Raw genomic sequence first — 16,636 nt, 5'->3', positions numbered from 1 at the left:
CGGTGGCGCCCACCCCTCGCCTTGGGGATGACGCCATGGCTCGAGGAGGAAGGGAACCTCCAAGGGAACTCTGGGGCCGTTCTGGATGGACTTTTGGGACCTCTGGGGCCGTTGGGCCGAGGGATGGGGCCATCCCGAGCACTGGGGGTGGCTCCAGGGCCCTCCTTGGTGGTCCAGCGACCTCCTCGAGCCCATCCCAGGTGGCCGAGGCACCGCTGGGGACATTGTGACATAGGACGGGGCTACCTGGGGACTTGTGGGGACATCCTCAAGGGACCTCTGGGGCATTGTGGGCTTTGGTGGCCGAGACCCCTCTGGGGCCACCCCCGAGGACACCTCTGGAGGCCCAGGGCCATCTCACGTGGTTCAGGGTCTCATGGAGGTACCTTTGGTGGCCCTGGGCTGTGGTGGGGATCCTGGTGGCCCAAGGCCAAGGGGGGTGCTCTGAGGTCACATGGGGACAACCCAGGGTCTCCCTGTCCCCAGGTGACCCCACGGTGGCCTTGGGGGGGTCCTGCCCTTCCCTCTGCACTCAGGAAGGCCCCTGGGGGGGGTGGGGTGGGGTGTGATCACGTGACCTGCTGTAGCCCCGCCCCCCTCTGCAGGCCCTGCCCCTTCCCGGCCCTGGGGGGGGCAGGTTCTAGAGTAAAACCTTTCCAGAAAGATCCTTGGCTCTGAGTGGTGCCAACAGTATGGACCAAGGTGCCCAGTATAGGCCAGTACAAACAAGGGCTCCCAGTATTGACCAGTTTGGCTCAATACAAGCCAATGCTTCCAGTGCAAATCAGTACAGACCAATCCTCCCATCATGGACAAGGACTCCCAGTACAAGCCAGCACTGTCACTGTAACCCAGCGCTCCCAGCACATCACGGTCCCGTCCCAGTGTTCCCAGTGCTCCGGCTCTAGTAAAATACCTTTATTGCGAACACGCACTGGGGGTCCCCCCGCCCAGCAGGGGGCGCTGCGGCGGGGGCCAGGGCTGCTCAGCGGGGCGGTGCGTGCCCGGCAGCAGGGGGACGCGGTCTGGCGGCGGGGGCGTGGCCAGGCCGGAGCAGCGGGGGCGGGGCCCGGCCCAGCGGGAGCCCCGGCGGGGGGGGAGGGGCCGGGCGCAGGAGGGGAGGAGGGGGCTGCGGGGGGCGCGAGGGGGACGGCGGAGGGGGCGGGGCCGGGCGGGAGACCCCGGTGATCTGCACCTGCGGGAGAGAGGTGGGGTCAGGCGGGGGGCGGGGCCAGAACCTGATTGGACCCCCGTTGTGGTGGGCGGGGATGGGAGGGGCTAGGGATGGACCGGGGCTGGGGGTCAGGGCTTGGGGGAGGAGCTAACTCACAGTGGGCGGGGCAAGGAGTGACAGGCAGCGCGGCCTCCATGGGGCGGGGCTTGTCCTGGTTGGGTGTGAGCAGGCGCAGAGCCATGGATGGAGCTTGGGGCGTGGCCATGGGTGTGCTGGGGGCGTGGCCAGGACTGGAACCGGCGCCGGACCCCGCTCCCCACAAGTCCCCCCACTCACCTCTTCCTCCTCCTCCTCCTCCTCCTGCTGCTGCTGCCGCCGCTGCCCCTGCGGGGGGGGCCCCGCGGGGGGCTCGTCCCTGTCCCCCCCGGGGAGCTCCCGCAGGAGCCGCGTGAGGCCCAAGCGGCGCCGGGTGCCCCCCACGAAGCTCCGGACCTGGGCCGGGGTCTTGTTCCCCAGGACCCCCGCCACTGCCGGGAAGTCGCGGCCGTAGCGGCGCAGGGCTGGGGGGGGGCAGCGGGTCAGGGCGGCAAAGGGGGCTCAGGGGGGTCAGTTAGGACAAGGGGGTCAATGAGGTTCATGCATCAAGGAGGGTCTCACCCTGCACCACCAGGAGCTGCTCGTCCGTCGTCCAGCGGGAGCTGAACTTGCCAGTGCCCTGCGGGGACAGGGGGTGTGGGGTGATGTGGGGCAGGACCATGGGGCACGAGGGGACACTGTAGGGCAGGGCAGGGACACCGTGGAGCACATGGGGTCACCCAAGCACCCCCAGTCCCACCTCGGGTGGGCGCAGCCCCTCCACACCGCCCTCCAAAGCCTGCTTGAGGCCGCTGTTGATCTGCTTGATCCGCTGCACCTATAGGGGAGGACACGCACGAGTCACCCCCAGCTTAGGGGGCACCCCATGGATCCGGGGGGGGGGTCAGGTCCGTACCTGCCGCTTGAGGGACACGAGCTGGCAGTCGAGCTGGCGCAGGCCCGCGGCGCCCAGCTCGGGGTTGGAGGTGACGCCGGCCACGGCCTCGCGGCTCAAGTGCATCCCGCGGGGGGGGCGGCGGCGGTGCCGGGGGGGGAGGTGGTGCCGGTACTGAGGCTCCTTCCGGGTGCAGGGTCTGGGGTACGGGGGCTGCAGTGGCGGATGTGGGGCTCAATGGCGGCAGTGGGACACCCCCAAACCCCTTGGGCCCCATCGTTCACACCCCCCCCACTTTCAAACCTCTTTTTTGGGGTCCACTGCCTCCATGTCCCCATCGAGAGTGGGATGGGGGTCGTCGGTCTCGTCATTGCTATGGAAATGGGGCCGGAAAGGGGCTTTAGGGGGCACTGGGGATGGGTTTTCTGTGCTACAGGTGGATTTTAGGGTGCTTATGGTTGGGTTTGGGTGCTGGGGGGGTTGGGGGGTACCTGTCCTCCCGGTCCTTGCGCCCCAGCAGCCTCCGGGCCTGCCTGTCCATGACGCTGGTTCGGGAGCGGGTTTTCTTCCAGGAATAATAATACTTGACCAGACTCGGGATGAGCTTGTCGGGAAGCTGGGAATGGGCAATGGAGGGGGGGGGAATGGGGAGGGGGGCGTGAGTTTTGGGGGGGTTGGGGTGAAGAAGGGGAGGGGAAGGGCTTGGAATGGGGGAAGCCCCATGGGAAATGGGGAGGAAGCCGCTTGAAATTGAGGGGTAGGTTTGGAATATGGGGGGACCCCATAAATTATGGAGGAGAAATAGGGGGAGCCCTCTTAAATGGAGAAAAAGGGGTAAAAATAGGGGGTGATCCCATAAATAAAGAGAGGGGAGATGAAGGGGGCAGTAAATATGGGGGGATAGAAATGGGGGTGAACCCCCTGAAAACGGAGGGGGGGAAATGTGGACCCCTAGAACTGGGGGAGGGGCACCTATAGAAATGGGGGGACACCAGTTGGGGCAGGGCCAGGGGGTGGCAAGTACCATCTGCTGGGGGGAGGGCAGGGGGTGGTATTTACCATCCGCTATGGGGGTGGTTCTAGGGTTATCATGTACCATTTCCTAATGGGGGGGAGAAAAGGGTGGCACTTACTCTGTATGGGGGGGTCAGGGTGGCACCTACCACCCTTAAAGGGGTGGGGAATTGGGGTGGCACGAACGACCTCAACCCCATGGGGGGGTCCCAGTGGGGTCCCCCATCTCCCTGGGGTCCCATAGGGGCAGCAACACCCAGCCCAGCGCCATGGGGATGGATCCAAACCACATGTCCTCCCATAGGAAAGGAGCTGGGGGTTTTGGGGGTGAATAGGGCGGGTTGGGGTGAATGGGGGGGCTTGGGGGTCCCTCACCATTTGCTGGATGCGGGCGAAGCTCTTGCCATGGAAGCTGAAAGCCTGCTCGAAGAGCACCTTGTCCTCCACCGTCCACTCGTCCGGGAAGGGGGTGAAGTTGGCCAGGTCAGCCAGGGACTTGTCCACATCGTGCTTGTGCCACAGCAGCATTCCCAGAGCCTGGAAAACGGGGGGGGGGGGGGTAAGGAAAGGGTTGGGGGTGCACCCTGGGGGGCTCCTGTGCGGGTTGGGGGGGCAGAAATACCTGCTCGATGTTGTAGCCGTGTTTGTCCTTGGCCATGGCGATGTATTTGTCCACTGAAGGGTTAAAGGGGGGGTGAAAGGGGTTTGGGGGATTAAAGGAGGTTTTAGGGGGTTATGGGGGTGTTCATGGGGAAATAGGGGAGGTAAAGGGGGTGTTGGGTATGTAAATGGGGGGTTAGAGGGTAAGAGTGGGGGGAAAGGCGGTTTGGGGGGTTAGAGGGGGTTATGGGGGGTTTACGGAGGTGAAGAGGGTGTTGAGTGGGTAAATGGTTTGAGGGGTGAAAGGGAGGTTGGGAGGGGGCAAAGAGAGAGTTGGAGGGTAAAGGGGGGGTCAGGGGGTGGGAAACACCCCATAACCGCCCCCCCCCGCCCCCCGAGGGGGGGGTGCTCACGTTTGGCATCGGAGACGCAGTGATTGGGGGCCCACACCAGCATCCCCTTCAGCTCCTTGTTGCTGTAGCGAGCCGGGCTCTCTGGGGAGGGGGGGTGGAAGAGGTCAGAAAGGGGGGACCCCCCCCTTGTAGCCCCATAACCCCACCCCGATGGTCCCTACCTGGTTTGCAGTCAGGAATCACCGCCTGGTAGTCAGCCCCGACCCGGATCATGCTGTCTGGGGAGGGGGGGAGAGAGAGGGAAAGGGGGGGATATGGAGGTTAATGGGAGGGAATAGGGGTCCAACGGGGGGGTCAGGGTTAAGGGGGTGTCTCCCTCACAACCCCCCCCCCCGAAGATCTGGGGGTCCCAGCACTGGGTCCCCTCCACCCCAGCAAACAAAGGGGGCGGCCGGCGCACACGCGGGCGCTGGGGACAATGGGGCCAGGGCTTTGTTCCCCCCCATCTCCCTATAGGTGTGTGTGTGCCCCCCCCCAAACCACCCCCATGGAGGGGGGGGTGACACAATGACACAGACACCCCCCCCCCGCACACACACACACGTGTGTCCTGCACACGCATGGGGCATATGGGGGGGGGGGGCGGTTTGGGGGGGCCCAAGCGCGCCCATGGGGGGGGGGCACTCACCGTGGCTGCGCTCGTCCGCGCTGTCCTCGTCCTCGGAGGGGGGGGCGCCGCCGGGCACGGCCCTGGCGCGGCTCCGGGACAGGATTCCCGAGGGATTCTCCATCCCCGAGGGCATCGCCTGCGGAGCACGGAGCGGGGGGGGCTCGGGTGAACCCCCCCCATCAATGGTGCCCCATAAGGAGCGGGGGGCTCAGCCCTGCTGCCCCACAGCAAACTTGAGCTTCGGCTGCGCTATGGGGAGGGGGAGGCATGAGGGGGGTCAGGGAGGACCCCAGAAAGGAGAAATTTCACCCCAAAATCCAAAGGGGGGGATAAGGGGGGGGTCAGGGGGAGGGGGTCTTTGGGGGGGTCTCGGCTCCCACCAGCACCCACACAAAGCGCCGCCGGCTGCTCCCGCCGCCTGATGGTGCCAAAGTAGTTCCAGCTCCCCCGGCCTCAGCACACCCCCCCCTTCCCGCCCCCTGCGTACCCCTCCGCCGGCAGCACGGGGGGGCTGGGGGGGGCCGGCCCCACAGAGAGCCCACGGTGGGGCTGGGACCCATAGATGGTGGGGGCATAGGGGCTGTGTAACACCCCCGCCCTCCCCCCCCAGAGTGTAGCTGATGGGAACAAAGGGCTGGGGGGGATAAAGGGGCTGCTGTGGGGCTGGGTAAGGACTGTGGGGCTTGGGCCTCTAGGGCTGCTGTGGGCCTCATTTGGGGCTGCTGCAGGGTTTTGGGGTGTCCCGCTATGGGGATCCCCCCCATTCCCTGCCTCACAGCTCCCTGTCACCCCCCGCTTCACACTCACCCCTATGGGGGGTCCTGGGAGTGCAGCTGTGTTGGGGGATGGGCTATGGGGCAGGCTATGGGGCTAGCTGGGGGCTGGGTATGGACTGTGGGACATAGGACTATGGGGCCATTGTAGGGCAGGGCTCAGGGGTTGGCTGGGGACTGGCATCAGGGCTCTTAGGCAGGGCTGTGGGCCAGGCTATGGGGCAGATTGAGGTCTATGTGGCAGGGCCAGTTATAGGGCAAGGTTATGGGGCAGCCCAAGGGCTGTGGGGCAGGGCAATGGGGCAAACCAAGGGCTGTGGAGCCAGATGTGGGACAGGGCTATGGAGTAGAGCAGTGGGGTGGGCTGAGGGCTATCCGGAGTGGCCATGGGGCCAAACTATGGGACAGCCGGAGGGCTGTGGGGCAGGGTTATGGGGCAGGCCCAGGGCTGTGGGGCCAGACTGTGGGGTAGGGCCATAGAGCAGTGTTATGGGGCAGGCCAGGGTCCTTGGGCCTGTACTATGGGGCCAGGCTGTGGGGCAGGGTTATAGGCTGTAGGGCAGGCTGAGGGCTGTGGGTCCGGGCTATAGGGCAGGCTGTGGCCCACAAGTCCATGCTATGGGGCAGGGTTATGAGGTGGAGTTATGGCCCTGGTCTATGGGGGAAGCCACGGGTCTGGGCTATAGGGCAAGCTGAAGGCTGTGGGTCCACGCTGTGGGCTTGGGCTATGGGGCAGGCTGCAGGCTGTGGGTCTGTGCTATGGGGCAGGTTTATGGGCCATGGACCACTCTATAGGGCAGGTTTATGGGTCATGGCCCACGCTATGGGGCAGGTTTATGGGTCATGGTCCACTCTATGGGGCAGGTTTATGCATCATGGCCAGCTCTATAGGGCAGGTTTATGGGTCATGGCCCACTCTATGGGGCAGGTTTATGGGCCATGGCCCACTCTATGGGGCAGGTTTATGGGTCATGGCCCACCCTGGACCAGGTTTATGGGTCATGGCCAGCTATATAGGGCAGGGCTATGGGTCATGGCCCACTCTATGGGGCAGGTTTATGGGTCATGGCCAGCTCTATAGGGCAGGGCTATGGGTCATGGCCCACTCTATGGGGCAGGTTTACAGGCCATGGCCCGCTCTATGGGGCAGGTTTACGGGTCATGGCCCGCTCTATGGGGCAGGTTTACGGGTCATGGCCCGCTCTATGGGGCAGGTTTACGGGTCATGGCCCGCTCTATGGGGCAGGTTTACGGGTCATGGCCCGCTCTATGGGGCAGGTTTACGGGTCATGGCCCGCTCTATGGGGCAGGTTTATGGGTCATGGCCCGCTATGGGGCAGGGCTATAGGGCAGACCTGTCCGCCGCGTCCCCTCCATGGCGCCGCACCCCTCAGCTCCCCACGGTCCCGCCCCCTCGGCCCTCTCAGCCAATCAGCGCCGAGCTGCCTTCGCGCCCAAAGGCGCCTCCACGCGCCGGCTCCCCCTGCCCTCTACTGCGCACGCGCAGCCTCTCGCCCCGCCCCTCGTTGCCCCTCCCCGCTCGCTCCAACACAACGCGCATGCGCGTAACGGCGCTCTTCCACCATCACCACCGCCCCCCCCCCTCATATATAGGGCGCGCTCCCGCGCGCGTCCCCTCAGTCCTGTCCGCGCCCCCGCCGCGAGAGGAGCCGCGCTCCGCAGCCATGGGGGTGAGGGAGGCCTCGGCGGGGCCGGGGCCGGGGCCGGCTCGGTCCTTCCGGGAGGGGCTTGGGGGCACCGGGGGGGCTTTGGGGCTTTGTGGGGCCGCTGGGGCCTCCCCTGCGGGTACCTGAGGGGCTCCGGAGCTTGCCTGGGGCTTTGGGGCTCCCATGAGGAGATTCGGGACCCTCGGAGGGGTTGGGGGGGCTCCTGCGTGGAGGTTTGGGACCATGCATGGGGATTTGAGACTGTCTGGGAGCATTTGGGGCTCTTACGAGGCTTCTCTGAGGGAATTTGGGGCTTTTCAAAGGGTCTGAGGGCTCCTGTGTGGAGATGGGGACTTTCTGAGGCGATTTGGGCTCATCTGAGCGCTTTTGGGCCCACTTTGAGTAGTTTTAGGACCCTTCAGGGGCTCCCATGAAGAAATGGGATGCAATCCCTTTTAAGGGATTTGGGATTGCAGACACCCTCATTTCCCTTTGGAGCCCCTACAGGTGTGTTTGGGGGACACTTACCCTGTGTGCCCCCCCCCCAACTCCTCTTTTCCCTGTGAAACCCTCACTTTTGGGGCTCTTGATCTTGGTTGTGCCAGAGGCAGACCTCAGGCATCCCAAACCTGCTGCAGTGCCCCATAGGTGTGGGGATGCAGCAGGTTTGGATGGATCCCACAGCATTAGGGCTTCCCCCCTTCATTTTGGGGTAAAACCCCCATCTTTGGTTCATTTGGGGGGACAAACTCCTGAAGCTGAAGAGAAACACTTAAAAACATGAGCCTTATGCAGATACCATCTCATCGAGCATTAAACCGCCCAAGATTTTGAGGCAAAACCCTGCTCATTTGGTTACATTAGTGCTAAACAGATGGTTCAACACCCCCCTCCCCCAATACACTCATCAAAACGCTGTTTTTTAACCCAAAATCACTTTTATTCCATGCATTTTAGGGCAGACTCTGCAACTTGTTTGGTTTTCTGTGCCTGGGCTTTAATTATGAATTCCCAGATGGATCTTTGGGGGGGGGAGAGGGGTGTTTTTGTTAAAATAGCCCCAAATTGAGTGAAATTCCTGTTGTTTTTTGCAGAGGAAATCCAGCAAAGCCAAGGAGAAGAAGCAGAAGCGCCTGGAGGAGCGGGCGGCCATGGCCGCTGTGTGCGCCAAGGTGGAAGCTGCCAACAAAGTGAGTGTCCTGGGGGTGGAAATGGGGTGAGAGCCCCCCACATTGGTGCAAACCCCGATGTCCTCTGTGTGTGTGTGTGTGTGTCCCCTCCCCGGTTTTGGGTGCTCTTTGGGTGCTCTTTGGTTCCCTTCCAGCTCCAGGATCCCCTCGAAGCTTTCCCAGTGTTCAAGAAGTACGACCGCAATGGGTGAGTGTTGGTGCCCCCGGCATTCCCGGGCTGCTGGGGAGGGACTCCTCATTAGGAACTATAGTGATAGGACAAGGAGTAATGAGTTAAAACTGAAACAGGGGAAGTTTAGATTGGATCTAAGGAAGAAGTTCTTTACTGTAAGGGTGCTGCGGCACTGGAATGGGTTTCCAAAGGAAGTTGTGAATGCTCCATCCCTGGCGGTGTTCAAGGCCAGGCTGGACAGAGCCATGGGTGCCATGGTTTAGTGTGAGGTGTCCCTGCCCATGGCAGGGGGGCTGGAACTGGATGACCTTAAGGTCCTTTCCAACCCTCACTATTCTATCATTCTATGATCATTCTATCATTCTATTCCTGGTGCCGACGCTGTTTTCCACCCGGCATCTTCCCTAGTTTGAACGTCGCCATCGAGTGCAAACGCGTCTCCGGGCTGGACCCTGCCACCCTGGAGTGGGCCTTTGAGCTGACCAAGGCCAACATGCAGACCCTGTGAGTCACATCCCAAGGGAAAGAGAGGGTTTGTGCCCCCAAATCCCAGGGGAGCTGCTGGGATTTCGGGGGTCTCTGCCCCCAGGTCAGGACTGTGAAGGGGGTGGCTTCGGAGCTTGGTTTTGCGCTAAATTCATGGTGTTAGTTTATTTCTGCTCAAAATTGTTTGGGGCTCAGGTCTACAGACCCAGAATTGTCAGGGTTTGGGTTTAGTGCCCCAAAATTCGGGCCCCAAATTAATTTGGGTTCAGGTTTTGCCCCCTAATAAGTGGTTTAGGGTGTTCTAGAGCCCCAGGACTTTGCGATTCAGGTTTTATCTCCCCACATTTGGGGTTTTTTAGGGCTTCAAAATCAGTGGGGTTTGGGTTTAACGACTCCAAATTGAGGGAATTTAGGGCCTCAAATTGTTAGAATTAGGGTTCAGTACCCCAAAAATCAGGGATTCTGTGTCCCAGAACTGTTGGGGTTTGGCTTTTGCCCCCCGCCCCCCCCCGAAACTTATTTAGAAGGTTCTAAGGCCACAAAATTGCTGGGATTTGGCTTTTTTTCGCCTAAACCAGTTGGGATTTGGGTTTTTTCTGCTCCTCGTGGTTGTCTTTGACCCAGACCCTGCTTTTTCCTCCTAATCCAGGTATGAGCAGAGCGAGTGGGGCTGGAAGGAGCGGGAGAAGCGGGAGGAGCTGCGGGATGAGCGCGCTTGGTACCTCATTGCCCGTGAGGCCGGGGCCGGCCCCGTTGCCTTCTCCCACTTCCGCTTCGACGTCGAGTGCGGCGACGAGGTCCTTTACTGGTGAGCCCCCAAAATGGGGTAAACCCCCCCAAAACCGGGTGAACCACCCCTGGAATGGGGTGGAGCCCACTAAAAGCAGAGTTAACCACCCCTAGAATGAGATGAACCCTCCAAAATTGGGGCAAACTACCCCAAAACTGGGGTGAAAAGCCCCCAAAAGTGTAGGGAACACCGCCAAATCAGAGTGAACTACCCCAGGATGGGTTGAAAGGGGTGAAACCCCCTGAAAGGGGTGAAACCCCCTGAAAATGGGTGTCGAAACCCACAAAAGATGGGATGAACCCTTCCAAAATGGGATGAAAGCTCCCCAAAACCAGGACCTCCCTCTAAAAGGAGGATGAACCCACCTAAATGGGGTGAGCCCCCTGAAAATGGAGTGAACTCCTCAAAACCAGTGGGCCACCCCCTGAATGGGGTGAAACCTCCCTAAACAGGGTGAAAAGCCCCCAAATTGTGGTGAACCCCCCCAAAACCAGAGTGAGCCACCCTTAAAACACTGGAGTGAAACCCCAGTAAATGGGCTGAACCCCCTGAAATGGAGAGAAAGCCCCAAAACTGGGATGAGCCCCACAGAAATGGGGTGCTCCACCCCAGAAATGGGGTGAACCTCCCCCTGAGAAATGGGATGGACTCCCTGAAAAACATGATGGAACCCCAAAATTGGGGCAACCCCCCCAAATGGGATGACCCCCCCAATAACAGGATGTACCCGCCATAAACCCGACGTTGTTCCCACTTTCCCCCTGGGGTGTTTTTGTCCCCACAGCTACGAGGTGCAGCTCGAGAGCCGTGTCCGGCGGCGAGGCTTGGGCAAATTCCTCCTCCAGATCCTCCAGTTGGTGGCCAACAGGTGACAACGGGGCTTGTTTTGGGGGCGAAACAAGCGGTTTGGGGGGTGAACACCCCACCCTGAACCCCTTTTTCCTCATTCCACCCCCCAGCACCCAGATGAAGAAGGTGATGCTGACGGTCTTCAAGCACAACCATGGCGCGTACCAGTTCTTCCGTGAGGCACTGCAGTAAGTGCTCCCCAAACACCTGCAATTCCCGGGATTTCACCCCGTTTTCCAGCCCTGGGGAATGTTGGGGGTGGGGGGGCTGCTGGGGGTGTTGTGGGTCTAACTGTAACACGTTGTTCTCGCACCACTGTCTGCTTGCAGTGCGCTCACAACGTGCCGGGGCCGGGCGACGCGGGCAGGCGGGACAGGGGCAGCCCAGAGAGGTGGGTGCTCGGGATCCCCCCCCCCTCAGCGCCAGCTTCCGGTGGGATTTGAGCCCCTTTTCCAAGGGTTTTTTACCCTGTTTTCCAAAGGGATTTTTGCTCCTTTTCCCAAGGGGTTTTAAACCCATTTTTGGGAACGTTATCCTATTTCTAGGAGGCTTTGTCACTTTTCTGGGGGTTTTAACTCCTTGCTCAGTATTTTTTAACCCTTTTCCTTGGTGTTTTCCAGGGGGACTTTTGCCCCTTTTCCAGGTGGTTTTATCTCGTTTTCCATGTAGTTTTAGCCCGTTTTCCAGAGTTGTATTTTTAATCCTTTTCCAGGTGTATTTTTAGGTGTTTGAATTTCTTTCTGTGTGTTTTGGAGCTTTAACCCCATTTTTCCAGGGTTTTTTACCCTGTTTTCTAGGTGGTTCCTCCCTCCCCCTCCTATTTTTTTACACCCTTTTCCCAGGAATTCTCAGGGATCTTAATCCCATTTCTGGGCATTTTTATTGTTTTTCCAGGCGTGTTTTTCCTCTTAACCCCTTTTCTGGGTGATTTTTACCCCATTTTCTAGTTGTTCCCCCCCCCGGGCTATTTTAATCCCTTTCCCATATATTTTTAGGGATTTTCATCCCTTTTCCATGAGTTCCACCCCCCCATTCCTCTCCCCACACCGGCCGGGGTGACAGAGGGGGCAAGGTCAGGGTGAAGGGGGCGGGGTCAAGCGTCTCAAAGGGAGTGGCCTTGGGCGCGGGGTGGGCGGGGCCAGGGTAACTCCACCCCTTCTTCCCCCCTCCCAGGTTCGAGGTTGATGCCGCTTCTCCCAGCGCCTCCGGTTGCTGCGGGGACGATTCCTCCTACGAGATCCTCAGCCGCTGCACCAAGTATGGGGAGAGCCACCCCACACCCGGGCTGGGCACGGGGCCCTGCAGCGGCTGCTGCCACTGAGCCCCCCCCGCACCCCAAATCCCACACTTTCACCCCAAACCCAGCGCCTCACCTCCGAGGAAGCCACCCCATGGACCCGCTGCACCCAATGGGTGATGGGGCACCCCCATGGGGGCCCTTTTCTGGGGGAGGGTTAGGGGTGGAAAGGGGATTATACCGATTTTGGGTGGTTTTGGGCCCTCGCAGGAGTCGAGGCCCCTCCCCCCTCCCGTCTTTTTGTTGTTTTTCTGCGTTTTGTTTGTATGTAAGGAATAAAATGATTAAAAATCTTCAATTTGGGCACTGCGAATAGCGCCCCCAAGCGGCGTGGAGGACTCCGTGGGGGTGGGGACTGAGTGCAAGTAATAGTTTGTGATTGGCTCTTAATGCTGTGGGGGCGTGGCCTCCGGGTCGGAGTCGGGCTGTGATTGGGTGTAGGTTTGAGCGGGGGCGTCGTTTACGAAAAGTGGGCAGGGACAGAAGAAGCCCGGGACGTACGGTCCGTATCCTGCCCCGGAAGTGATGTGACGCAGCCACTTCCGTCGCCATGCCGCTCGCCGCTCACCTCGCCCGCTCCCTGCTGCGCTCTGCGGCCCGGCCCGGCCCGGCCCCGCGCGGCCTCATCTCGGGGCCTCCGGAGAAGCCGCTCGGGGCCGGGGTGAGCCGCGGGGCTGGCGGGGAGCCGGACCGCAACGGGGGCTCGGGGTGACCTTGTGGCGGTGCTGATTCCGCTGTGCCCGCAGGAATCCATCTTGGGGTTCACCGCGATCTTCGTCTCGTTCCTGGCGCCCAGCGCCTGGATCCTGAGCCACCTCGAGGACTACAAGAAGCGGGAGTGACCCCTCCGCGGCCACCTCCTCCTGTTCCCCGCGGGACCAGCGCTCTCCGGGACCAGCGCTCTCCGGGACCAGCCCCGCCGCACACGGCGCCATCCGGCTCCCTCCAGCACCCCAATAAAGCCCATTCCACCCTGCAACCGCCTGGATCCTTCCGGGGGGGGCATGGGGAGAGGGCTCGGGGGGGGGGGGTGTCAGCTGATGACATTACGGGGGGGCTGATGGATGGAGGGGGGAGCCCTGTAGCTGGGGGGTGTGTGGGGTGCTGTTGCTAAGGGGCGGGGCCTGTTGCTAGGGGTGGGGCCGCTCAGATCCCTTTTATAGGCAGGGCCCGTTGCTAGGCAACCACTCCCATGGGAGCAACTTCCGCTTCCCTGAAGAGTATTTCCGGTATCCCAATCAATCGAGTTTAACTTCCGTCAGACCTACCGGTCACATGATGTCCTAGCCGGAAGAGACGTGGCAGTGACGTCAGCGCGGCCGGTGGATCCCGGTAACGGCGCCAGGCCCCGATCCGAGCCCCGGTGAGCGCGCGGGGAGGGGGAAGGAGGCGGGGCTTGGCGGGGGTGGCCACGCCCCCAGCGGCACTTTGCCGCCCTCTGGTGGAGCGGCGGGGCCGGGGGGTCCCGGTAACCCGAGGGGGAGGTCCCCGTGCTGACCCCCCCCCGTCCCTCGCAGCCGATGAACGCGCGGCGCCGGCACGGCTCCAGGCAGCGGGACCCGGGCGTTTACGTGGGGCCGCCCCAGACACAAAGCGTGACCCCCCCGCACACCCCCCCCCTTCCGCCGCCACCGACGGTTCCCGCCGCGCTCCCCCCGCCCGGGCCGGACGTCATGTCGTGTCGCGACAGGACCCACGAGTTTCTCTCCGCTTGTAAATCGCTGCAGGGCAGGCAGGTGAGTGTCGCTCTCCCCCCGTTCCCGCTTCCCCCCCCCATCCGGTTTCGGGGTGTTCCCCCCCCCGTCGGGTCTGACCCCCCCCGTTCTCCACCGCAGGACGGGGCCCAGCCCGGGAGAGCGGCGCCGGGGGCCGGGCGGCAGCGCAGCGAGTTCAGCCTCATGGCCAAGTGAGTGGGGGGGGAAAGGGAAGGGAAGGGGGGGCTGATTTAGGGGGAACAGTGGGGGAGAACCCAATGGGGAAAGGGATGGGACAGGGATTGGGGGCGTCTCAGTGGGGGGGTCTTGGAGACCCCATGGGGAGTGCAGGGATGGGGGGGACCCATATTTGGGGAGGGCAGTGGGAGAGATTAAGGGACCCTCACAGTGAATGGGAATTATGGGGGTTAAGGGGGGGGGGGCACAACAAGGGTGGGAGGGAGATTTGGGGGGGGATTTGGGGCCCCCCATCTCTGACACACACCCCCCTCCAGGCGCATTGGGAAGGACCTGAGCAACACCTTTGCCAAGCTGGAGAAGCTGACAATCCGTGAGTTGGGGGGGGGGCACAAAGCGGGGGTGCATTGGGGTGCCCTGTTCCCCCCCCATTTCCTCACCACCCCCTCCCAACAGTGGCCAAGAGGAAATCGCTGTTCGATGACAAAGCTGTGGAGATTGAGGAGCTCACCTACATCATCAAACAGGTCTGGGGGGCCCGGGGGGGCTATTGGGGGGGGGTGTATTATGGGATGTTCCTGACACCCCCCCCCCAAACCCCTTCCATTGCAGGACATCAACAGCTTGAACAAGCAAATCGCGCAGCTGCAGGAGGTGGTGCGGGCACGGGGGGGGCAGAACGGGCGCCACGTCCAGACCCATTCCAACACCGTGGTGGTGTCGCTGCAGGTGGGGACATGGAGCAGGGGAGGACGGGGGGGGGCACACAGGGACAAATGCATCCCTTCCCCCACCCCCCCCCCGGCTCATTCTTCTCCTTCCCTCTTCAGTCCAAGCTGGCTTCGATGTCCAATGACTTCAAGTCGGTGCTGGAGGTGCGGACGGAGGTGAGGCGCTGCCCCCCTTCTCCTTGGGTCCCCCCCTTCTCCTTGGGTCCCCTCCTTCTCCTTGGGTCCCCCCCTTCTCCTTGGGTCCCCCCCTTCTCCTTGGGTCCCCTCCTTCTCCTTGGGTCCCCCCCTTCTCCTTGGGTCCCCCCCTTCTCCTTGGGTTCCCCCCTTCTCCTTGGGTTCCCCCCTTCTCCTTGGGTCCCCCCCTTCTCCTTGGGTTCCCCCCTTCTCCTTGGGTCCCCCCCTTCTCCTTGGGTCCTCTCCTTCTTCTTGGGTCCCCTCCTTCTCCTTGGGTCCTCTCCTTCTCCTTGGGTCCCCTCCTTCTCCTTACGTCCCCCTGTTTTCTTCCTATCCCCTTCTTCTTCCATCCCCACCTTTGCCCCCCCCGTTTCCTTCCAACCTCCTCTTATCCTGCATTTCCCCCCCATTTCTCCCCCCACACTCCTTAGTCCCTTTTCCCCCCACTCTTCCCACTTTCCCCCCTTTTTTCTCCCCTTTTCCCTCCCCCATTGCCCCCAATCTCTCTTTCCCCCCTTTTCCCCCCTCGTGATCCCCCATTGCTCTCCAGTGTTCCCCAGCCCCTCTTTGCCCCATTTCCCCCCCATAACCCCCATTTCCCCCCCAGAACCTGAAGCAGCAGCGCAGCCGCCGCGAGCAGTTCTCCCGTGCCCCTGTGTCTGCATTGCCCCTCGCTGCCGGCAACATGGGTGAGTCCGGGGGAGGTTTGGGGAGCTGGGATGGGGACATGGGGGTCTTTACCCCGCACACACACCCCATGGACCCCCCCTCATCTCCCCATAGGCAGCTCCACAGTGCTGCAGGATGAGTCCCCGCGCGCCGGCTCCGTGGCCATCGAGATGGACGCACGGACGAGCCAACAGCTCCAACTGATCGATGAGCAGGTGGGGACACGGACACTGGGTCCTGGTGTCATGGGGGGGGACAATGATGTGTGGGTGTGTCCCCAAAGTGAGCTTGCAGAACGATGCTCCCGCTCTTGTCCTGCAGGATTCCTACATCCAGAGCCGGGCAGACACGATGCAGAACATCGAATCCACCATCGTGGAGCTGGGATCCATCTTCCAGCAGTTGGCTCATATGGTGAAGGAGCAAGAGGAGACGATCCAGAGGTGCCAACCCCAGTTTCCCACCCGCTCCGTCTCCATCCATCCCTTCTGTCCGTGCCTCCCTTCACTGTGCCCCATCCCATGGCAGGATCGATGCGAGCGTGGAGGACACGCAGCTGAACGTGGAGGCGGCTCATGGGGAGATCCTCAAGTACTTCCAGTCGGTCACGTCCAACCGGTGGCTGATGATCAAGATCTTCCTCATCCTCATCGTCTTCTTCATCGTCTTCGTTGTTTTCCTGGCGTGAGGATCTCTTGCTGTTCCCTGTCCACCGGTTGGGACAGATGGACTTGATCCGTGCTCTGTGGGGCTCGGACATGGACACTGCTGTGGGCATGGGGTCTGCTGGGACCCCCCAAGTGCCCCTGGAGACCCCCTCGTTGTCCCCCCCAGGGTGTGGGGGGCAGCACCAGCTCCCCCCCACAGGTCCTGCGGCCTACGCTGCGGCTGGTCCCTGTTCCCAGCCGGTCATGGTGGCTACAGACACCCACTGGGGGGGACGGGAATACCGGGAATGCTGCCCCCCCCCGCCCCCGGAGTGGCTGCAGCCCCCTCTTAAAGCTGTGGGACCCCCTGAAGGGGTCTGTGGACCCCGATGGGCCCCCTGGGGCGGGTTGCGGACCCCCGTTAAACACTTGGGACTGCCGTGGGGAGCTGCAGAGCCCTTTAAAACTGTGGGACCCTCGCGGGGAGGGCTGTGGACCCCGGTATGGCCCCTGGAGGG

The 16,636-nt window shown here is 62.1% G+C and overlaps 3 protein-coding genes across 3 annotated transcripts; 2 read left to right on the top strand and 1 right to left on the bottom strand.

Moving 5' to 3' along the window:
• Positions 1 to 985: 985 nt before the first annotated feature.
• RCOR2 (REST corepressor 2) lies at positions 986 to 5,223 on the bottom strand. The gene is made up of 13 exons (XM_061344459.1): positions 5,172 to 5,223; positions 4,800 to 4,917; positions 4,333 to 4,389; positions 4,172 to 4,252; positions 3,781 to 3,833; positions 3,534 to 3,695; positions 2,636 to 2,760; positions 2,448 to 2,517; positions 2,166 to 2,357; positions 2,010 to 2,087; positions 1,832 to 1,889; positions 1,511 to 1,734; positions 986 to 1,195 (listed from the first exon to the last, which is right to left on the bottom strand). Exons 2-13 carry the CDS (start codon positions 4,912 to 4,914, stop codon positions 986 to 988), a joined length of 1,425 nt encoding a protein of 474 aa, XP_061200443.1. The 5' UTR covers positions 4,915 to 4,917; positions 5,172 to 5,223.
• Positions 5,224 to 7,097: 1,874 nt separating this feature from the next.
• Positions 7,098 to 12,131, top strand: NAA40 (N-alpha-acetyltransferase 40, NatD catalytic subunit). The gene is made up of 8 exons (XM_061344432.1): positions 7,098 to 7,245; positions 8,316 to 8,411; positions 8,546 to 8,598; positions 8,992 to 9,087; positions 9,719 to 9,877; positions 10,644 to 10,727; positions 10,819 to 10,896; positions 11,882 to 12,131. The coding sequence occupies exons 1-8, from the start codon at positions 7,114 to 7,116 to the stop codon at positions 12,027 to 12,029; spliced, it is 846 nt and encodes a 281-aa protein (XP_061200416.1). The 5' UTR covers positions 7,098 to 7,113; the 3' UTR covers positions 12,030 to 12,131.
• A 1,069-nt stretch (positions 12,132 to 13,200) lies between these two features.
• STX5 (syntaxin 5) lies at positions 13,201 to 16,519 on the top strand. The gene is made up of 11 exons (XM_061344430.1): positions 13,201 to 13,368; positions 13,523 to 13,741; positions 13,841 to 13,911; positions 14,215 to 14,270; positions 14,354 to 14,424; positions 14,510 to 14,626; positions 14,728 to 14,784; positions 15,410 to 15,491; positions 15,586 to 15,686; positions 15,793 to 15,914; positions 16,000 to 16,519. Exons 2-11 carry the CDS (start codon positions 13,526 to 13,528, stop codon positions 16,157 to 16,159), a joined length of 1,053 nt encoding a protein of 350 aa, XP_061200414.1. The 5' UTR covers positions 13,201 to 13,368; positions 13,523 to 13,525; the 3' UTR covers positions 16,160 to 16,519.
• The last annotated feature ends 117 nt before the right edge of the window (positions 16,520 to 16,636 follow it).

Source organism: Neopsephotus bourkii, unplaced genomic scaffold, assembly GCF_033783945.1.
Source record: "Neopsephotus bourkii isolate Nb327-2 ecotype Australia unplaced genomic scaffold, CSIRO-AGI_Nbou_v1 NB_217, whole genome shotgun sequence".
In the NCBI taxonomy this organism is placed as follows: domain Eukaryota; kingdom Metazoa; phylum Chordata; class Aves; order Psittaciformes; family Psittacidae; genus Neopsephotus; species Neopsephotus bourkii.
This window is presented reverse-complemented; position numbering and strand designations above follow the sequence as displayed.

What these genes read in the sequence shown, in the direction of transcription:
- RCOR2 (XM_061344459.1), bottom strand. Translation starts at nt 4,914, where the DNA reads ATGCCCTCGGGGATGGAGAATCCCTCGGGAATCCTGTCCCGGAGCCGC. An exon ending in CGCGGACGAGCGCAGCCACG is followed by an intron (nt 4,390 to 4,799) that starts GTGAGTGCCCCC and finishes CCCCCTCCCCAG; the next exon opens with ACAGCATGATCCGGGTCGGG. An exon ending in CGCAAGGACCGGGAGGACAG is followed by an intron (nt 2,518 to 2,635) that starts GTACCCCCCAAC and finishes CCATTTCCATAG; the next exon opens with CAATGACGAGACCGACGACC.
- NAA40 (XM_061344432.1), top strand. Translation starts at nt 7,114, where the DNA reads ATGCGCGTAACGGCGCTCTTCCACCATCACCACCGCCCCCCCCCCTCA. An exon ending in CGCGCTCCGCAGCCATGGGG is followed by an intron (nt 7,246 to 8,315) that starts GTGAGGGAGGCC and finishes TGTTTTTTGCAG; the next exon opens with AGGAAATCCAGCAAAGCCAA. An exon ending in GGCGACGAGGTCCTTTACTG is followed by an intron (nt 9,878 to 10,643) that starts GTGAGCCCCCAA and finishes TTGTCCCCACAG; the next exon opens with CTACGAGGTGCAGCTCGAGA.
- STX5 (XM_061344430.1), top strand. Translation starts at nt 13,526, where the DNA reads ATGAACGCGCGGCGCCGGCACGGCTCCAGGCAGCGGGACCCGGGCGTT. An exon ending in CCTCGCTGCCGGCAACATGG is followed by an intron (nt 15,492 to 15,585) that starts GTGAGTCCGGGG and finishes ATCTCCCCATAG; the next exon opens with GCAGCTCCACAGTGCTGCAG. An exon ending in TCCAACTGATCGATGAGCAG is followed by an intron (nt 15,687 to 15,792) that starts GTGGGGACACGG and finishes CTTGTCCTGCAG; the next exon opens with GATTCCTACATCCAGAGCCG.